General features: G+C 38.0%; 1 protein-coding gene across 3 annotated transcripts in view; it reads left to right on the top strand.

The window, feature by feature from the left end:
- The window catches only part of LOC114645726 (rho guanine nucleotide exchange factor 40-like), a 252,056-nt gene extending 231,981 nt beyond the window's left edge, over nt 1–20,075 (top strand). For 2 of the 3 annotated variants that reach the window (XM_051923101.1, XM_028793549.2), the window contains exons 23-25: nt 6,411–6,547; nt 12,065–12,113; nt 17,137–20,075. In XM_051923101.1, coding sequence (XP_051779061.1) covers nt 6,411–6,547; nt 12,065–12,106 — 179 coding nt within the window. In that variant the 3' untranslated portion in view covers nt 12,107–12,113; nt 17,137–20,075. The remainder of the gene's footprint in view (nt 1–6,410; nt 6,548–12,064; nt 12,114–17,136) is intronic. The other variant, XM_051923100.1, reaches the window with a different exon arrangement.
- Nucleotides 20,076–21,116: the final 1,041 nt, after the last annotated feature.

The raw sequence follows: 21,116 nt of genomic DNA, 5'->3' as shown, positions 1-21,116 counted from the left end.
TTTCAGTAGAGGGCAGGTGCTAAGACACAGGACTTTTTTGCTAAAATATTGTTAAGTAAGCACTTCTGGAAACCCAGAGTAATGCATGCAGAGGAAAAGCGTTCACATAGGAGTGAGCCTTAGATTTGAAGACAGGCCTCTTGACCAATGAATGAGAGAAAGATGAAGGTATATTATAGTGATAAATAATTTAAATATTCAAATATATTAAAACTAAAAAAAATTGACATAGCACATTGACACAAGTATTCAGACGCTTTGCAATGACACTTGAATTTTTTTCTCATGTGCATCCCATTCTATTGAACATCAATGAGATATTTGTACACCTCGTTTGCAGTCTACTTTTGGTCAATTTAATTGAATGAATATGATTAGGAAAAGCTCATGCTTGTCTTTAGCAGGTCCCAATGTGTATCAGAGCAAAATCCAAGCCATAAGGTCAAAGGAATTACCTGCAGAGTCAAGAGACAGGATTGTGTCAAGCAACAGATCTAGAGAAGGCTACAAAAATTCCTGGCACATTGAGCACAGTTTACTTCATAATTCTTAAATGGAAGAAGTCTGGAACAACCATGACTCTTCATAGAGCAGGGGACCTGGTCAAACTGAGCAATTAGGGAAGAAAGGCCTTTTTAAGAGAGGTGATCAAGAATTGTATATTCACCCTGCCTGAGCTCCAGAGAGACGGTGTGGTGATGGGAGAAACTTCCAGAACGACATTCATCACTTCAACACTCCACTGATCTAGGCTTTATGACAGAAGCCTGCTTGGAATTTGCAAAAAAAAGCACCTAAAGGACTCTCAGACTGTGAAAAATTAGATTCTTTGGTCTGATGAGTCCAAGACTAGTGTCATATCTGGAGAAGACCAGGCACCACTTGTCACCTGCACAATACCATTCCAACGAAGAAGTATGGTGATGGCAGCATCATGTACTGTGGTTATTTTTCAGTGCCAGAGACTGGGAGACTAGAAAAAAGAGAGACAAAAGAACGATGAACAGAGCAAAGTATAGAGATATACTTAATGAAAATGTGCTCCGGAGTGCTGTGGACCTCAGACTGGGATGAAGGTTCACTTTTCAAGGGAAAATAACTCTTAAGCACAAAATAAAAACAACACCAGAGTGGCTTAGGGAGCACTCTGAGAATGTCCTTCAATGGACCAGCCTGGCTCCAGACTTGAACCCAATCCAGTATTTCTCAAGAGACTTGAAAACAGCTGTCCACAGATGGTCTAAATCCAATTTGACAGTCCTTGAGAGGACCTGCAGAGAAAGATGGCTGAAAATCCCCAAATTAACATGTGCAGAGTTTGTCATGTCAAACCCAAGAAGTCTGCAGGTTCTAATCATTACCAAAGGAGCATCAACTGACTCCTGAGTAAAGGGTCTGAATTCTTGTGTGAATGGGGATATTTCATTTTTTTTATTTTTAATAAATTTGTAAAAATTTGTACAATCCTGTTTTCGATTTGTTATTCTGGGGTCTGAATGTTGCTTGGGGAAAAAATAATTTAATATATTTCAGCAAACAGCTACAGCATATAAAAATATGAAAAAAAGTGACAGGTTCTGAATGCTTCCTGGTTCAGCTGTATGAACAATAGGTATGATCATGCAATTGTTAATATAATTATGCAGCTAATTAGTAAGATAGAGATTGTCCCTAAATCTAGTGGTGCAATTGTTCATGGTCCAAACTGAACGAAGCAGAAGGAGGAAGAAAAGTGACTCTGCTGAATACTTGAGGTCTTTAATAATACCTTTCTCCTCAGCATGTCTCTTATTTGTCCTGAACAGAAGATAGCTGTAGGCCAGTAATGTTTTATACTGCCTGTACCTCTGCACTGACCACACGGAGCAGCAGTCATTTTGAATGGAGATGGAATCAGAGGATGGACAATAAAGAGTAATTAGTCAAGATCAAAATTAGTAAGATAAGATTAAGTAGCACAGCCTAGGACATAAGACAAAAATTGTAAGTAGAAAATTATAATTAGAATGTTGGAAAAATAGTTAAAACAGCCAAAGGTAAAACATTAAATGTAAACCTTAGTTAAAAGCCACAAAGGATTTCAAAACCACAGATTCTTTTAAATGTTCAAACAAAAATATGCTAGGAATTAAGTTGATTCAGCAAACATGGACAATAAATGCTCCATGTTGCTGACTTATGAGTTACTGGGCTAATGATGTCCATCTGGTACAACTTTCAGGAGATACCACCTGGCAACCTATGAACATGTCCCTAAATACGGATGTTCTCAATGGTGGCAGCAAAACCAAGATGGCACCATGCAAGAATGTTATTTACTTTATAAACACTATTAAAAATGTGTCAGATACAACACCAATGTGGTGACCAAATCTCCAAAACAAAGTTGTAGGTTAATTTTGGAGGCCAATGACAAAAAATTAAAAATAAGCTGCAGGTCAGTTGACGTGCCACAATGGAAAGTCTCCACTGTGCAGCTGTAGATGGTGGTGAACATGGCTAGAGACATCCAAGATTTTCATAGAAGCCTAAAGAAGGAGAGGCTATGGTGAGCTTTATTGACTATAGGCCAAGAGGTATTGTGCCCACTGCAGGTTATTAGTGTTAGTATCTCCAAGAAAGTTAAAGCTGGTGACCCTCTCCACAGCATCCCCTGCAATACAAATGCAAGTGTGGTATACCTTGTGTTTCTTGAGTTATTTGATCTGCTTGGTTTTGAGGACATTAATGGAGATATTGTTGCTTCAGCAATACAGTGTTAAATGGTGATCAGGCCTGCAAATGTAGCAAATAAAACTTCCATTCTTCATCCCAAATATAAAATTATTTAACAAGTGTCTTTATTCTCTTTCTTTCAGCATAAGTACTTGTAGAGTTGTTAACGTCAGACTTTCACAGAGACCTGGGAACACCCAGGATAAAATCCTACTTGAGTAATGTAGAAATTAGTTGGCCCTTTACATAGATTTCAGGATTCAGAATAGTGGAAAAAATGCAACAAAAAACCAGTGGGGTCCCAACAGCCAAGAATGGAGGCCCATTCAGGTCAAGAAGAGTTTAATTGTATTGTGTTGACCCTCTCTTTCTTAATATTCTGACACTCCTACTTATAAGATGCCGGTATTCCTTTGAAGCGCAACAGCATGAAGGAATCATTTGCCCTTTGAAGAGGAGAGAATAATGAACTCAGTTGCTTGCTTTAAGGGAAGACAAATATAAAGCAGATCGAAGACTCAGCTTGTAAAGTTTAACTCTACATAAAGCCATCTTATAATTATTAAATATGTGGCAGCTTCCAGTCAGATATGATTCCCATGCCACAAGGCTTTATCTCACACTTTCAGCTCTGCCGAAGAGGAGGTTTGCTTGACCACTGAGTAATTCTTTCAGCATCTGGGATCAATTCAGCTCTTGTACACGCATCATTCACTTCACACAAACCATCTGATAATTGCAAATAAATAGACAAATCTGGCCCCAAGGAAAGCTTCAGATCATTTGATATACACTCTAGCCCCTAACGTATCAGTCCCACTGTCAAGAAGATTAAGTGTGTACATGATGACTGACCCTATATAAACAGAATGTTGAGAGTTCAATTGATTTTAGGACATCAGGAAGATTTAGCCAAGAACAGGCCATTCAGCCCAACAAAGCTTGCCAGTCAAATCTACTTAATTTTTGTAAAAAAAACCAGGTCTAGTTTTGAAAGTCCCTATAAGTTCTACTGATTACCACACTACTTGGTAGCTCATTCCATGTTTCTTAGTCTGCTTTGCTTGACATGAAATCGCTCAGCTGTTTAATTCTTCCCTCATAATTCATACTCTGTAGTGCAACCCAGTTGCTCTTCTTTGTATTTTTCAAGTGCTGTTATGTCCTTTTTGTACCCTGGAGACCAAAACTACACAAAGTACTCCAGATGAGGTCTCTCCAGTGCGTTATAAAGCTTGATCACAACCTCCCTGGACTTGTACTCCACACATCAGGGCATTATATAACCTCACATTCTGTAAGCCTTCTTAATGGTTTCTGGACACTGTCTCGCAGTTGATAGTGCCAAGTCCACTATGACTCCTAAATCCTTCTCATAAGAAGTACTTTCAATTTTCAGACCTCCTATTGTTTATTCAAGCTTAACATTTTTAATTCTTACTTTTAATACCTTACATTTACTAACATTACATTTCATCTGCCACAAATCTGGCCATGCCTGCAAGTCCTCCATAATGATTCAACAGATTTCAGATTATCTGCCAATCCATCTTGGTATCATCTGCAAACTTAACCAGCTTGTTACTTATATTCCTATCCAAATCTTAATTCTATATAACAAAAATGGACAAGTAAGGCAAAAATGCTGAAAAGAGCAAAAAAAAAAAAAATTTCCTAAGAAGCAATCCAACAACAAACAAGTCCTAAAATGCTAATCCAGATTCAGAATCTAATAACCAGAGCAAAATGATCTCAAAATAATAAGAATTTCAAGCCAGACAATAATCAAAATGAAATTCTTTCAAACCCAATGACTTCTTTATTTGAGCTTACTCTACTCTGGCCAAAATAGCCAAGAGGAGTCTCATGAGTGATAATGTCAGGGTGGCCCTACCTCCTGGGGCTCAACCCACAAAACACAAAGAGTGGAGGCACATTTAAAAAGACAGTACTTAATTACATTACAGAAGATATGTGATAATATGAAAAATAATAATCAAAAGACAACAGAAACAACCATAATACATCTAATGCATCAGTGTTCATCATTCAGATGGACGAGTTTGATAATCCAATCTGAGTTTGTCAATTCTGACTCATTTTACTGTTAAGAAAGTTTAATAATTCAGAGGGGAGCCCAGAAATATCAAATCACCACATCCCATTGTGCATCACCGATCTGTGAGACTCTGTTTTATATTACTCCAACTGCTGGCAGAATTGCTGGCGATTCAGTGCTCTTAAAACATTGAAGTTGACCACACAGAAAACATTTTACAACCCATGGCTTCTTTCTGAATGATACATTGAAAAGTAACACAGAATGATTAGAAGTATGTCTGGAGTCTCTTCTGCTTTCTTCATCATTCACCACTCTTTTAGCAAGAACACCATTACTACACAATGATATACGTCCCGGCCAGTTTGTTCTCATTAAAAAACAAGAGTGTACTGAAGGTATGTTCATATGTACTTTGACCAAGTACTGGCACTAAGCATTTCATTTCTCCTCCAACTGAGTCATTTTTGATATTTATGATTTCATCCAGTGTGATAATGAAATATGAAGCAGCAGACCTTTGTGCTAGTAGCTGTCTGTGAATGTCTTGCTTTTGGTTTTTGACTGTGGACTTGTTTTTTTTATTGAAGCACAAAAGAGGGCAGCAAGCCTCAAAAATAACACATAAAAGAGCCCAACCTGCCCTCTTTGCAGATTTTTATCTTCTGAATTGGCATCACCATGGGAAGCTTAACACCAACTCAGACAGCAGGCTCCCTGCCTATACAGCCCCACAAAAAATGGTGTGGCTTCTAAATACCACAAAAGACAAAAAAAAGTGTTACAAACCTAAAGAAAATGAATCCATCTAATAAAACAGTACCTGAAGTTGAACCAAGGGTCCAAATCTAGAAAATCTACACAGAAAGCACAAAAAAATGGCAGAAAACTAACAGAAACAAGTTGCTGATGCTTTAATGTGACTGGGAATTCAGCCTGAATAGAAGCTGAGGCTACAATCACAGCTGCATTATCAGGTGACCCCGCCTCCTTTGGTTAAACACAAAGGAGACAGGGCAGAAAACATAGAGAGCTAGTATTTTCAAACTTAAAATAATACAAAAGTGAAAATGTTACTATACAATATAACCAAAATCCTGCTATTACATAAATACAACAAAAATAAAAGTACTGAAATAGAATTCAAAACATAACATGAAGAATTATATTTAGAAAACAACAAAAGGATAAAATAAACAAACATTAAACACTTAAACCAGGGCAACAACCCTGGCTGAAACATGACATTTTTAGCCTTTTGGTTTGCCTCTTATAGGTAAATTGACTCTTTTGCTCTTGTTTTGCTTTGTAGCTCATTTTATATTTAATATATTAATAAGTTTCTTTTTTGTCATTTGACCTAGGGGTTTTTTGGTTCCTCTCCTTCAATTGTGATTTTTTTAAATAAAAATTTTATTTTTTCCAATTTAGAGAGGTTTTAAAATTGTGATTGTTTTTGTCTTTCTGGTCCATTTCAGTCTTTGCAGGCTGTGAAGATGAAGATTTTAAAGATTTTTTTCTCATCTTTCTACACTCTATTAAAATGTTTATGGAAGTAGATGGAAAAGAAAGAATTTTTCAAATACTTTAAAGCCTCCGTGTATTTACACTTTTCTTTTCTTTTTCATGTCTCTAGTGCTTGACAGTTCAGGTTCTTCATCTTGTGGCAGTGGTCAACAGAGCCAGCAAGATCTAAAATCCATGAACCTGGATGTTGCAGGACTCTTCAACCACAACAGCAGCAGCAGCAGCTCCTCTCAATACAAAATGCAGGTATGTGAATATTATTTAAATTTATTCCAAACAATGACACTTGATGACTTTAAAAACAGACAGACTTCACCTAGCCTTGACAGACAAAATGACAAACTACCAAGAAAGTGTAAGACAAACTGATGATGGCAATGATGGTAGAGAATGAGAGCTTGGACAGGCGGAAGTTGCATCTCAATGGAGGAGTGTTTCAAAAATCAATCGCCCACGCACTCTGTCCAATTGTAGGGTATAGGGTGCCAGAGCCAATCATGGCAGTGTTGATCATAAAAGAGGAAGAAACTTTGTATGGGGCTCTCACCCATCATAGGGCAATTACTGACAGAACATAACATTTGACATAACATTGTCAAATTGGATTAATCAAGTTGAGGGCCACAGCCTTTCCTGGTAGCACTCAAAACTAGACGTGAACCTTGAGGGAGAGGCAGGGGGTTATCGGGGAACAAGGATTTGGGGTATTGCAGTTTTATAATGCTGTAAATAAATATGTTTAAACTGCTCATACACACGTCAACTCTATAAAGAATTAAACAAAACAAATACAGCCTTGAAAGCCACTCATATTATAAGTTACTTTATTACTTATGTAATACAAAGACCATCCATTATTCACTTCCTGGGGGTGTATTGCTACATCACACTGTTATCAAATAAAGTTTAATTACCTATTGGATTTGTCGACACAACAAGCTGGAATTGCTCTTTTCAGATTTAATTTCTTTTAAATGTAAACCTGTGGTACAATTGAGCAGATCTGATCATATTTTACTCCCACCTACAGGCCTGTGATTGACAAAAGCAGCTCTTTTATTTATTCAAGAAGTTCTTATGTGTGCATAGGGAGTTGTTATATTTATTTATATATATATATATATATATATATATATATATATATATATATATATATATATATATATATATATATATATATATATATATATAAATTTTTTGTTGTTGTTTCTGTAAAGTTTTAATTTCTCATTGAAGACAGATAGATAGATAGATAGATAGATAGATAGATAGATAGATAGATAGATAGATAGATAGATAGATAGATAGATAGATAGATAGATAGATAGATAGATAGATTTTATCTATCTATCTATCTATCTATCTATCTATCTATCTATCTATCTATCTATCTATCTATCTATCTATCTATCTATCTATCTATCTATCTATCTATCTATCAACAGCCACTTCAGTGCTGTTTGCACATTCAATAATTCAGCTTACTTTAGAAAGCCCTACACTTGCACAAGTTGTGTCTGCTACAACTGATGGCCTAACTGACTATTGATCCTTCGTCTTCATCTTTCATCTGCTCCTTAAAGGGGTCACCACAGTGGATCATCTTTTTGCATGTCCTCCTGTCCTCTACATCTTGCTCTGTGACACCCATCACCTGCATGTCCTCTCTCACCACATCCATAAACCTTCTCTTAGGCCTTCCTCTTTTCCTCTTGCCTGGCAGCTCTATCATTAATATCCTTTTCCCAATATACCCAGCATCTCTCCTCTGCACATGTCCAAACCATTGCAATCTCGCCTTTCTGACTTTCTCTCCAAACCATCCAACCTGAGCTGACCCTCTAATGTCCTCATTTCTAATCCTGTCCATCCTTGTCACACCCAATGCAAATCAGATCTTCCCTTTCACTCTTGCTGATACCCGTCTGTCACAAATTACTCCTGACACTCTTCTCCACCCATTCCACCCTGCCTGCACTCTCTTTCTCACCTCTCTTCCACAATCCCCATTACTCTGTACTGTTGATCCCAAGTATTTAAACTCATCCACCTTCACCAACTCTACTCCCTGCATCCTCACCATTCCTCTGATCTCGCTCTCATTTACACACAAGTATTCTGTCTTGTTCCTATTGACCTTCATTCATCTCCTCTCTAGAGTATATCTCCACCGCTCCAGGGTCTCCTCAACCTGCTTCCTACTATCTCTACAGATCACAATGTCACCAGCAAACATCATAGTCCACGGGGACACCTGTTTAATCTTGTCTATCAACTTGTCCATCACCATTGCAAATAAGAAAGGGCTCAGAGCTGATCCCTGATGTAATCTCACCTCCACATGAACGCATCCGTCACTCCTACAGCAGTCCTCACCACTTGTCACACTTTTCTCGTATATATCCTGTACAACTCTTACATACTAAATAAATAATTAATTTACATTCTTCCATGTGAAATAGAACATATGCCTCATCATGTCTGGCATTTCAGTTTATTGTTCTCAAGATCAGATTGCTTCTTTTTTCACACTTAAATTCTCTTTGAAGTATCTTGACAAAGAAGACCAAATATGTAGTCATTTTTATATGTGTAATCATTAATTACACGTGGCTAAAACAAGGCACTTTGAACTAAGTATCTTGATATTGCACATTAGCAGTTGCGAGTTCATAATTTTCACTTCATAAATATAGAATATCTAATTGGTCTGATATTGCTTTGAATATAATTGATATAATTGGTGATTTTTAATGTATCGAGGGAGGCTTGCTTCAATAGGCTCTTTTCTACAATGACTTGCATACTGCACTGTTGATAAATTGAGAAATTTTTAAAATTAAAAATAAATTGGGAGACCAAAACTGGGAAAGAATATAGAACTGGCAGAGGAAGAATGGGACATTTGATAACCCTACTCACACGGGACAGTTTAAAATCACTGACTAGCCTAGCATACGTGCTTTTGGGTTGCTGGTTAAAAATGGCACTCAGTGAGAAAGGAACAGACATGAAAAGAATTTGCAAACTTGTTAAAGACAAACACAGCATAAGACAGTGAAACAGTGCTAACCAAAATGCTTCCAAGTATTATTGCTAGGTAGTCAAAAAAAGATTATATGGAAATAAGTGGTTAATTAGACAGGCATCTATAAAATGCAGAAAGAATGACCAAGTCACCCACTTGCTAAATTCAATCTAGTGAAACTGAAGCCTCTCCTAGTGGCACAAGCCGCAATGGCTGGAAGCAACCTTTGTAGGGGCACCAGTCAATCACAGAGTAACTGATGAATCAATCCGTTTTTATGAATATTGTACAATTAACAACGTGCATCAACACAAGGTACTTAACAGATAAAAATGGCAATAGTATATTAAAAGTTCAATGTGAATAATACAATTAAATTCACACAGAGCAGAAAATTCAGCACAGGGAGATAAAACGATTAACTAGGACAAATCAGCAAATCCTATGAAAGGAGCTTTACTTATCAATTTAAGTTATTATATATACAGTGCGTTCAGAAAGTATTCAGACCCCTTCAATTTGTGCCCACTGTATTGTGTTGTAGATTAAATTTAAATGAATAAATTTGCCATGTTTGACCATTAATCCACACTCAATAACTCGTAATGACAAAGTAAATACATGTTTTCACAAAGGCCTACAAATCTCTCCTTCATATAAGTATTCAGACCCTTTGCAGAGACCCTCCAAATTGTGCTCAGGTGCATCGTGTTTGCTTTAATTCTCCTTGAGATGTGTCTAGAGGTTGACTGCAGTCCACTTGTGGGTAACTCAATTGGACATCATTTAGAAAGTCAAACGTCTGTGTATAGAAGGTTCCACAATTCATACTGGATGTCAGGACAAAAACCAAACTATGAAGTTCACAAAACTTTCTGTAGATCTCTGTGCTAAAATTGTGATGAGGTAAAGATCAGCACAAGGGCATAAAATCATTTGTAAAGCTTTGGAGTCTTCCCAGGTGTACAGTGGGCTCAATAATGTGAAATGGAAGAAGTTTGGAACAACCAAGAGCCTTCAAAGTGTTTGCTGTCCAGCCAAACTGAGTAACCAGGAAAGAAGGGACTTGGTCAAGGATGTGACCAATACCCGTATGATCAGAGCATCAGAATTCCTCTGCTGAGATGGGAGAACCTGTCAGAAAGAAGACTCAGCAGCACTCCATGAATCAGGTGTTTATGGTAGAATGGCTAGATAGAACCCACTCTTGACTAAAACATATATGGCAGTTTGAAGGAGTCTGAGAACATGAGGACAAAGATTCTGTTCTGATGAGACAAAAATGTAACTTTTTGGGCAGATCTCCAAACACTACGTTTGGCAATAGACTGAGCCCTGCTCATCACCCGCCTAATACCATCGCTATGGTGAAGTATGGAGGTGTCAGCATCATATTCGTTGGTGTTTCTCATAATAATTATTATAAGATACTGTAGATAAAACATGAATTTCAACCACAGACAGAGGAAAAACCCTGGCTGAGACATGACAGCATAGGATGCAAAACCACAATTGTAGATCTATGAGGCAGCAGCACTGATTACTGCACCATGAAAAATTTGTGATTATTGATTAGTCATAAGAGGAAATGGGTAGGGCTGTATGCTCAAGAATTCATAAAATGAGGAATGAATGAGTACCTTTGTATTCATCCACCAGCTTAATACCGCTGAAGGGAGCAGTAGCGTACGCCAATAGCATCAGGCAGAAAACATAAAGAAACATGAAGGTTAGGTAGATATCAAACATTTAGTGTCATGAGTTCACTCATTATGTGCTGCTGGTATCTGCGGCAATTGACTGTACACATGAAGTTCCAATTACTTTATGTTAAATGCACAAAGTATCGATGGTTTTTGTTTTAATTGATAGAAGGCTTACTCGGTTTTTTTGCTAAGCAAAGTCTGTGCCCATTCGTGGTTACTGCAGTATGAAACAGAAAATATCTTTTATAATGGTGTGATATAGGCCTCAGATAACAGTTCATCTGTGCATTCACTTTTGATTCCAGTTCATGACCATGGGAGGCTTGCGTCACTGAGAGCCATAGTTTATTATGAATTGAGGACACCTTGGTGGCACAGTGTTCAGTACTGTTGCTTACCTCACAGATTTGGAATTGTAATTCATAGTCCAGTGATTGTCTTTGTTAATTTTACACATTCCCCTCATGTCTAAGTGTGTTTTTGTTCATGGTTTCTAGTTTTCTTCCTATATACATGTTCCTTTAGTGACTCTAAATTGGTACGTTGTGTGGTAGTGAGCAATGATGGGCCGAGATAGGCTCTGGTTACTTTTGAACTTAAACTAGTTAAATAAGTTAAATTATGTATATTACAGTCTGTTCAAAATCATAATTAAGTTGGGAGCTGGTGTGCGGATTTGTTTTATCAAAAAAGATGCAATATCCATAGTAAAATAAAAAAAGAAGTACATGTTAGACTAAATACAACTGTGAAACAAGCCGTTGAAAGAATTTTTGCTCATATTTCTGAAATCATCATATGGATGACTATTATATACAATACAATTTATTTTTTGTAGAGCCCAAAATCACACAAGAAGTGCCGCAATGGGCTTTAACAGGCCCTGCCTCTTGACAGCCCCCCAGCCTTGACTCTCTAAGAGGACAGGGAAAAACTCCCAAAAAAACCTTGTAGGGAAAAATGGAAGAAACCTTGGGAATATTTTATGTATTCTCATCATGTTTTGAATTATCTTTTTCTCTCTTACAGAAATCTGATCAGCACGTTGAAAGACAGTCAACAGTCGTCTAAAGAAAGTGTAAGTATGTAAAGATTATCATTGGTCTGAAATCCTGAAAAGTGCAGTGCAACTCGCTTCTCTTCAAAGTGGATCAGTTCTGCCGACCTAAACAAGACGATGACATGACTTATGGTTTAGAAAATCCTCCTCCACAGGGAATCAATTTAGCAATAGCAATGAAAATGGAAACAAATGACACCTGATGGGGCGCCGCACTCCACTCGAGTTCACTTTTAACTAAACCCAGATGACGTCCTTTATGGGCCAGGTCTACGATCCAAGAGGAGTTGTTCAGACCATTGAGATTTCATCAACTTGTTTACTACGGGCTTGCCAAAGAGGAACTGTGCAGTGACATTTCACAGCATTCTCACACAATGGTGCCAAAATTCCACCAGGAAAAAGGCCGCTGAGTTCTTTGCATAATTTATAGATGTACAATTGTCTACCGGGGGAGCACATCAAATGTGTTACTCTAATTGTCTCACATTCGTTCATTCTTCAAAAAAGCTTTATTTATGTGGGACGAATTGCCATCCCAACCGTAGACACAGAAAGTTCCAAGTCTGAAGACTGAACACACTACAGTAATGGCGAAAGTTTCAAAACTTTGACAGGCAGTTTAGAGTTTGCTCTCCGTTTTATAAGCAGTTCAGCCTGACAGTTAAGGCTTTGGGCTAAAACTTAATAGGCTGCTCGCTCAAGCGTGAGTCCTGACTTAGTTCAGTTAAATCTAGTGTAGAGTTCTTCACTGATTACAGGCCCTGAGCGCTCATACATATTTACAAATACAATAAAATATCACTAATGTACAAAATCCACCAAGATTTACAAACATAAACACACATATTAATTGTGACCACTACAGGCCGTTTGGCAAACTGAGACGCAGCACTACATAACATGTTGCATTAGACCGGGCCAAGGGGACACCCACATAACACCTGGCTGCGACAGATAGATGGTCATTTCTGGAAGGGTGGCACTGGAATGCATTTTGGCCTGGGGGGGTGGCCAACCGGGATCCCAAGCTGTTTCATGTGGCAACACGCTTTACAAGTGCATACTCCCCAACCAGACCTGAATGTAAGCTGCCCTTTTCAGTAAGACAGAGAAATTGAGTTTTTTTTTAAATATAGAAAATGGCTGTCAGACAAAATCATCCTTCCATCCATTTTCCTCTGCTTTGCCAGGTCCAGGTTGTGGGGCAGAAGTCTAAGCAAAGATACCCAAAATTCTTTTTTTATCTCCACCTCTTCCAACTCCTCCAGCATGATATAATCACTCCAGTGTGTCCTTGGTCTCCCGCAAGGTCTCCTCCCAGTTCGACATGCCCAGATACCTCCACACATAGGCATCCTAATCAGATCCCTGAACCACATCAGTTGGCTCACTTCAATGCAACTCTACTTTGAGCTCCTCCGAACTGTTTGTGCTCCTCACCTTATGTTTAAGGCTAAGCCCATACACCCTGTGAAGGAAGCTCATTTCTGCCGCTTGTATCTGCAATCTAATTCTTTTGGTCAGTACCCAAAGTTTGCGACCATAGATCAACCTGTACATTAAGAGCTTTGCTTTTCGGCTTAGTTCTCTCTTCACCACAAATGAGTGGTTCTTTCAGCTGCCTATCGATCTCACACTGCCATCTTTCTTCACTCGTGAACAAGACCCTGAAATATTTCACCTCTTATGCTTGAGATAGCACCTCTTTCTCAACCAGTAGAGGGCACTTTATCCTTTTCTGGCTGAGAAACATGACCTGGGACTTGTTGATCCTTATCCCAGTCCCTTCAAACTTGACTGCAAACCACACTAAAGTGTATCTGAGATCACCAACAGATGAAACTAGCAGGACCCCATCATCTGCAAAAAGCAGAGATGCAATCATACATTAACTGAAGTTGATACTCTTGATTCTTTGGCCATATCAAGAAATCGTGTCCATAAAAATTATGAACAGAATCAGTGACAGAAGGCAGCACTGGCAGAGTCCCACACCCACTGGGAATGAGTGTGGCTTACGGCAGGGCCATCTTAATAGCATCAAGGCCCCCAGGAAAAGTGGTGTGCTGGAACCCCTCTTTTGATAGCAAAACAGAAACATCCACAGAAATCAGAAACATTGTGGGCCCCTATGCTCCTGGGGCCCCCAGCCAGTGCCCATATGTTAAGATGGCCCTGGCTTACTGGTGACAATGTGAACCAAGTTTCCTAGTCATTTATATGGGGACTGAATGTCCTGTACCAGCAAGCTCGGTACCCCACATTCCTGAAAATCCCACCTAACAGGACATTGTGAGGAGCACAGTCATATGCCATTTCCATCTCCACAAAACGCATGTAGACTAGTTGGGCATACTCACATGAACTGTAATATTTTGAGGGCAATAATTTTTACAAATAATAAGTTGATTTTCAGTTGTTTATTTAAATGTATTGTTATGACAGTGACTCACTGTGCCACCATTTTAATTTACTCCCGCCATTTCACTTTCAATTCTCCTGACCAATAGCCAGATCACTGGTGTCTTAATATAGTATCCACACTTTTGAATAACAGCAAGACAATTTTCCTTGCTTTGAATTTAAATTGTATCTTCAGTTATGGAGATCTAGTGAATTTGGATTTTTGACTGCTGCTACAACTGCATTTTTTGTGTCTTTATTTTGGTTTTGAAGCTTTATAGCCTGACGTCCCATTAATCACCTTTGCCTGTATTTTTGACCTCAATGATGCCTAATTCCCAATAGCCTGTTTCATCTACTGGACTCTTCTTCTTCTCACAAATGTACATATTTTTCAACTAGAGGTATATACAGCAGGGCTTATGCAAAAGTGTCTCTTTTTGAGGTCACACTTACTGTAGCTGCGAATTGTGTAGGTGAGCACTAGCCCCTTTGGAATTAGATGCTGTCAGAAATGTCAACCAAAAACTAGCCAGAAAAACATGCTTCTGCTACATGGAGAAAATACAATTTCATAAAGCCAAAAAAAAAGAATGAACCCAATTAAATTTCTTGTGATGTTGATCACTTACACTTTACAGTAAGAACAGCCAAAAGAAGCCAATGGGAATATACAGTAAATGATTAGAGTGTTGTCTTTTAAGTGCCAGTTTTCTTTTGTTGATTTATAGCAGATGTTATAATCAGGTTAGTGAAATGGAGCAGCAAAGTTAGACTGAAGCAAATGGCCTTAAATACACTTGTAATCCATGTGATGTGAGAGACCCTTCTTGACTTTGTCTGTTTGTTTTTACCACCTTAAGATATTTTACAGTAACTTCCAGCTACATGCCGGCCTATTTTGTGTTGTCAAACACTCTTCAAACACTCTTGTTTTTTACAGAGATATCTATGATATATTTTTGTGTATCTTTGGGCATATTAGTAATATTATTTCCAGTTCTTTGGATTTTACATCTTTTCAGTTAGTATTAACTATGCCTACACATGAAGCCACTTGAGAGAGAACATAGCTGGAGGTCATGGGCAGGAGTACGTTTTGGGGTTTAGGTCAGTTCAGGGTCAATGTTAGCTCAAAGGAAAATGACTGGTGTTAATTATTGCTGGTAATGCCGAGGATTCTGCTAACAACAGAAAGTTTTTCAGTTTATTGCTTGATGGATTTAGCGACAACCCCACTATCACCTATGATAATACAGATTACTTTAACATTTGTTTTCCAGAGTCTTTAATTCTCATTCTGGAGCTGATGGTAGTGCTCTAATTTATGTTCATTTTTTGGACCAATGTTATAGTCCAATGTCATCAAGATATTTATTAGATTCGTTTTACTGGTGAATAGGTTAACACAGATGATACTCGTACCTGGCTGGTTAACATTAAATGTGAAATTGGTTCGCACAGGAAGCTTCCAGAATGTGTTGGATGAAGCAATTTCTGCAATTTTATGTATCTCTTATCTCCATCTCTACCATCACCTTGGCACTTGGTAATTTGTGTCCGTGGCTACGGTCCAGTAAACGTATTTTACAAAGTTATATAAATAGATAGATACTTTATTAATTCCAAGGGGAAATTCTGATTACTAGCTGTGTAACCCATCCGGACTGGAACCTAAGTAATTGTCGTAGACCTCAGTATATTCTGCATTAACATCTGCAGTGTACCATCTATTGGAATATATTTTGTAATGCATGTTATAATGAAATGCATTTTTCATTCCAACAGATAATGCATCACAATCATTAGTGGAATTTATGAATCCCATAAGGGCGGCATGGTGGCGCAGTGGGTAGCGCTGCTGCCTTGCAGTTGGGTGATCTGGGGACCTGGGTTCGCTTCCCGGGTCCTCCCTGCGTGGAGTTTGCATGTTCTCCCCGTGTCTGCGTGGGTTTCCTCCGGGCGCTCCGGTTTCCTCCCACAGTCCAAAGACATGCAGGTTAGGTGGATTGACGATTCTAAATTGGCCCTAGTGTGTGCTTGGTGTGTGGGTGTGTTTGTGTGTGTCCTGCGGTGGGTTGGCACCCTGCCCAGGATTGGTTCCTGCCTTGTGCCCTGTGTTGGCTGGGATTGGCTCCAGCAGACCCCCGTGACCCTGTGTTCGGATTCAGCGGGTTGGAAAATGGATGGATGGATGGATGAATCCCATAGTAAATAGCATACAGCAGAGACACAGCAACCAGATGGACACACAGACACTTGTTGTTTTAATGAGGTGGATTATTATTCCTATAATTATTGGGATTTTTTTAGCATGCGATAGATAGATAGATAGATAGATAGATAGATAGATAGATAGATAGATAGATAGATAGATAGATAGATAGATAGATATTTGCCCTGTGACTTTGTTCTGTATAAGCATATTTGGAAAATAAATGAATAAATGGATGGATGAGTGGAAAGAGATGTTATAAAGCAGTAAACTGTTCCCGAAGCTTAGATGGGGGTTCTTCTTTTGTACCGTTTGGCTCGCTGTCACAGTTTATTGCCATTTCTGATAAATAATTTTAGTTACATAACTTATCAATTACTAAATTTTAAAATGTCCCTCTCTGTCTTTTTTGCTTTTCAGTAGTATGTCATTTGTACAAGATCACATCTCTTGGGACCATCCAAAAACAACTGGAAAAAATGATCTGTAACAAAAACATCTCAATGAGAATGTTGAAACTGAAATAAAATAAAAGAAAGGAAAAACAAAAAACATTAACACCGAAACCAAAAGGCAATGAAATTTTCAGGAGTAATGAAAAACACAGATCGTGTGGAAACAAAATGTCTTCACTGGAATATAAACGGTGGAAAGAAAACTAAACCAGTTTGGAATCAATGGAAAAGCAAAGAGGATTAAACTGGAATAACCACAGGACAGCCATCTTGCCAAATTTTAACTGTCAAAAGAATGCTATTTTTTTTAAGCCAAAAAATATTCATGGTGTTGTTGGGCTGATCAACTTGGGAGTGATTTCTAAGCTATGATGGTGTTTTGGAGCCCTAAGTTTAGTAAGATACGTTCCTTTTAGAGCCAGGCTAATTGTACCTCATTGAAACAGAATGGTGAACATCCCCACTTATGGTATGGCTGACGTAGGGGAGTTCTTCAACATATTTTCTCACTTTCTTACTTCAAACATTTGACTTTGTAACATTGTAACTCTTAGTCCTTACTATTAGTATTCATGTTAGTATGAAGTCATTAACATGGCCGTGTCTATCTATTTGCACAAATCAAAACCAGAAAACTGTACAATTCATATGACCAGAAGCATAAGGGAAGCTGAAATTTACACCCATTTACAGACATGTTTAAAATTTGTTGTGACAGCCGTCAACAGCATCCACTGATGAGAAGCAGGAAGAAGCGGGGGCCATCACACTCACTGAACGAACAATAATAATAGATCTATAACAATAGCTGTTAATGATAATGTGGTGAAAATAGCTAAACTTAAATGACATTGCAATTAACCAAAAAAATTGTTCTCAATGCTTTTAGAAACTTGTAGACCACCAGTGTAGTTTAATTAACTGAAAGTTAGAATGTTATGTTCAATTAGAAAATTCATTCATTAGAACCCTTGTGACGAGAACAGTCCATTCAGCCCAACAAGCTTATCCATCAAATTCCCCAAGAGAATCCAAAATAACATCAAGTTGAGGTTTGAAAGGCCCTAAAGTCCTGCTCTTCACCTCACACCCTGGCAACATTTTTAGTATAAATGTCCAGTTATGCCAGAATAGACTCCAGCCCAAATCAAACCTAAAATGTATTAAGTAGGAATGACAGTATGTTGTGTTTAAACTTATTATGAAATATTTTTAAAAAATAACGTGTGGAAACGTTTTTAAGAATCTTCATAAATCCGTTAGCAGTCCAACTTCTTTTGAAGATCTCTTTATTGCAGTTTCTTGGGGTCAAAAGAAAGGAAAGTGACCTGACCTAATAAAATTTTAATAGCTTAGATTACCCTCTGGTCATGACAATATGTTAGGGTACAAGGGAGTTAAAAAATTGAAGCACTCGTCACGGCTTGATCTCACCCACTTATTTCCCATATAACATGGATGAGACTACAAAAATAGAAAATACAAATAAAAGTCTTTTCCACAATATCAAAATATGACCAAAGCAGCCTGGACAGTATGAAATAGAAAAAATATCAAGAAAGGAGGATCTTTATATGTACCGTGAGTAATCGAACTGCACTAAACCCCTCTTTATGAATTTCCATTGTTATTTGACGTTTATAAAGAACTTTCCTTGAATCCCAGAAATAAAAGAATCAAAAAAGTCACTAATTTGCATGTGTATGTAACCCTGAACACCAGATATTCACTCAATGCTGCACTTTTAAAAAACAAACAGACAAAATCAATAAACGTTTGAATGACTGATTATTCTTTACTAAGAGTAACCCTTTATTTAAACGTGACAATGGGTACTTAAGATTTAAGATGTGTGTTTGTGTGTGTGCATGTGTGTGTGTGCTGGGGGCTCAAAAATCATTTGCATAACAAGTAAAGTCACTACTCATTTAGAAATAACAAAGAGAGAGGTGGTGCAGAGCTGCTACTTCGCAATCCTGGGTTCAAACACTGACCCAAGTACCCCCTGAGGGGAGTTGCTCATTCTGCACATTCTGTTTATGCTCATGGAGATTTTCCTTCAGTACTTACTATATCCTTCCGAATGTGTAATCGGATACAAAAATCACGTAATCTTTATTTTATAGAGCACCATTAACACCAAAATACATTACAAGATGCTTTAAATGGTTAACAAGATTACAACAGAAGGTTGACCAATGACTCTTAAATGGCCTGACATATGGATACCTGCATAGGTGTGCCCTTTGATGGACTGGCACTTCATTTAGGGTTTGCTGCAAATGCTGGAGGGGTGGAATCCTTTTCCCACAACCTAATTCTGGAATTTGGGGGGTTGTTTTGAAATGGTTGTATAATAATAGAGATTAACTAAACAATAGTTAAGATCACCCTCATAAATGTCTCCAAGATGGATATACTTTATTACAACAAGCATGAGGGAGCCTGCCAGGTGTACTGGTCAGTTCACCATGACAAGACTGGAGAATATAACAAAGCAACAGTCCTCCTAAATACGTGAGGTTTATTTGCATATCAGAGTTAAGATACACAGATTGCACCAATCAGCATACAGATACATGATATCATCTTCAGCACACCTATATCTACAGGTCCTAGACGAACTAGGCAGTCACAAAGAGCGGCGAAGTTTTTAGTGGGTGGAGGTATTTTGTCGATCAACCATCATAGACGTAGCATATAAAAACAATCATGCCCATAAGTTGATCAGATGTCGGTGTTGTGTCATGCTAGAATCTCAATGGTAAACCCCCCCACCACCACCTGCTTTTCCAGGCAATGTATGTATAGCAATTGCTTTCAAGACCAGAGCTGGTACCGATTAAATACAGTATTTTTGTAATTATTACAAGGATGGCCAAATGCATTTGTATTACAATATATGCATTGTGTATGTGTATATCTTCTTCTTCACCTTTTTCCACTTCAATGTGAGGTCACTGTTCTTGATCAACCTTCTCCTTACCCTGCAGTCCTGCACCTCCTTCCCAGTCAGAGTGTTTTTCTTCAAGTTTTCTTTTACTTTATCCATCCACCTCCACTTTGACCTTCCTCCTTTCCTCTTCCCCTTTAAATCCATTTCTATCATTGTTTTGCACACATATTCATTGTCTCTCCTCATCACATGTCCGTATCACTCCAGCCTACTTTGCTGTCCTTTCTTAGACATCACTCCCACTTTTGTTGTACCTCTGATTTCTTATTCTGTCCTCTTTTGTAACTTCACTCATCAATCTCAATACTTTCACTTCTGCCACATCTAACGTCTGCTGCACTCTAATTACTGTTCATGCCTCAACTCCTTACTTCATTGCTGGTCTTATCACTGTCTTAAAAAAACCTTAACTTCAACCTTCACCTTAATTCTTTACCTCAAACAACACTCCTGATACCTTCTTCCAATTGTTCCATGCACACCGCACTCTATGGGTTATTTCTACATGTAGTTCTCCATCTTGGGCTACCACTGATCCTCGATATTTAAAGGCTTCCACTCTTTTCAGCAGCTCTCCCGGCAGGCCAACTTCTGAATCCTGATCATCATTAAACCTCATACATTCTGTCTTCTTCCTATTTATCTTTAATCCTCTATCTTCCATTTTCATTCTTCCGACTTCCTCTCCAAGATAGACAGAGATTCAAAATGTTAAATAACTAAATCAAGTACATTATTTTTGCAAGGCAAAGAAGGAGGAAAAAAATATTTTCTTCCATACTTTACAAATCTCTTTTAAAACTCTTTGTAGATATCAAAGTGATGTCTGTCTCTTCCATGATTTCTAAATAATGATGAGCGAAACAGTCAAGTTTTGATTTGCATGCAGTTTCATGAAATTCAAACTGAAATTTGCTTTATAGGCAATTGTAAAATGCATAAATCTCAAATAAGGTTGTTTTAAAGGTTTTTTTGGAGAGAAAAACAAG

The sequence above is a fragment of the Erpetoichthys calabaricus genome, chromosome 2 (genome assembly GCF_900747795.2).
Source record: "Erpetoichthys calabaricus chromosome 2, fErpCal1.3, whole genome shotgun sequence".
NCBI classification, from domain to species: Eukaryota; Metazoa; Chordata; class Cladistia; order Polypteriformes; family Polypteridae; genus Erpetoichthys; species Erpetoichthys calabaricus.
This window is presented reverse-complemented; position numbering and strand designations above follow the sequence as displayed.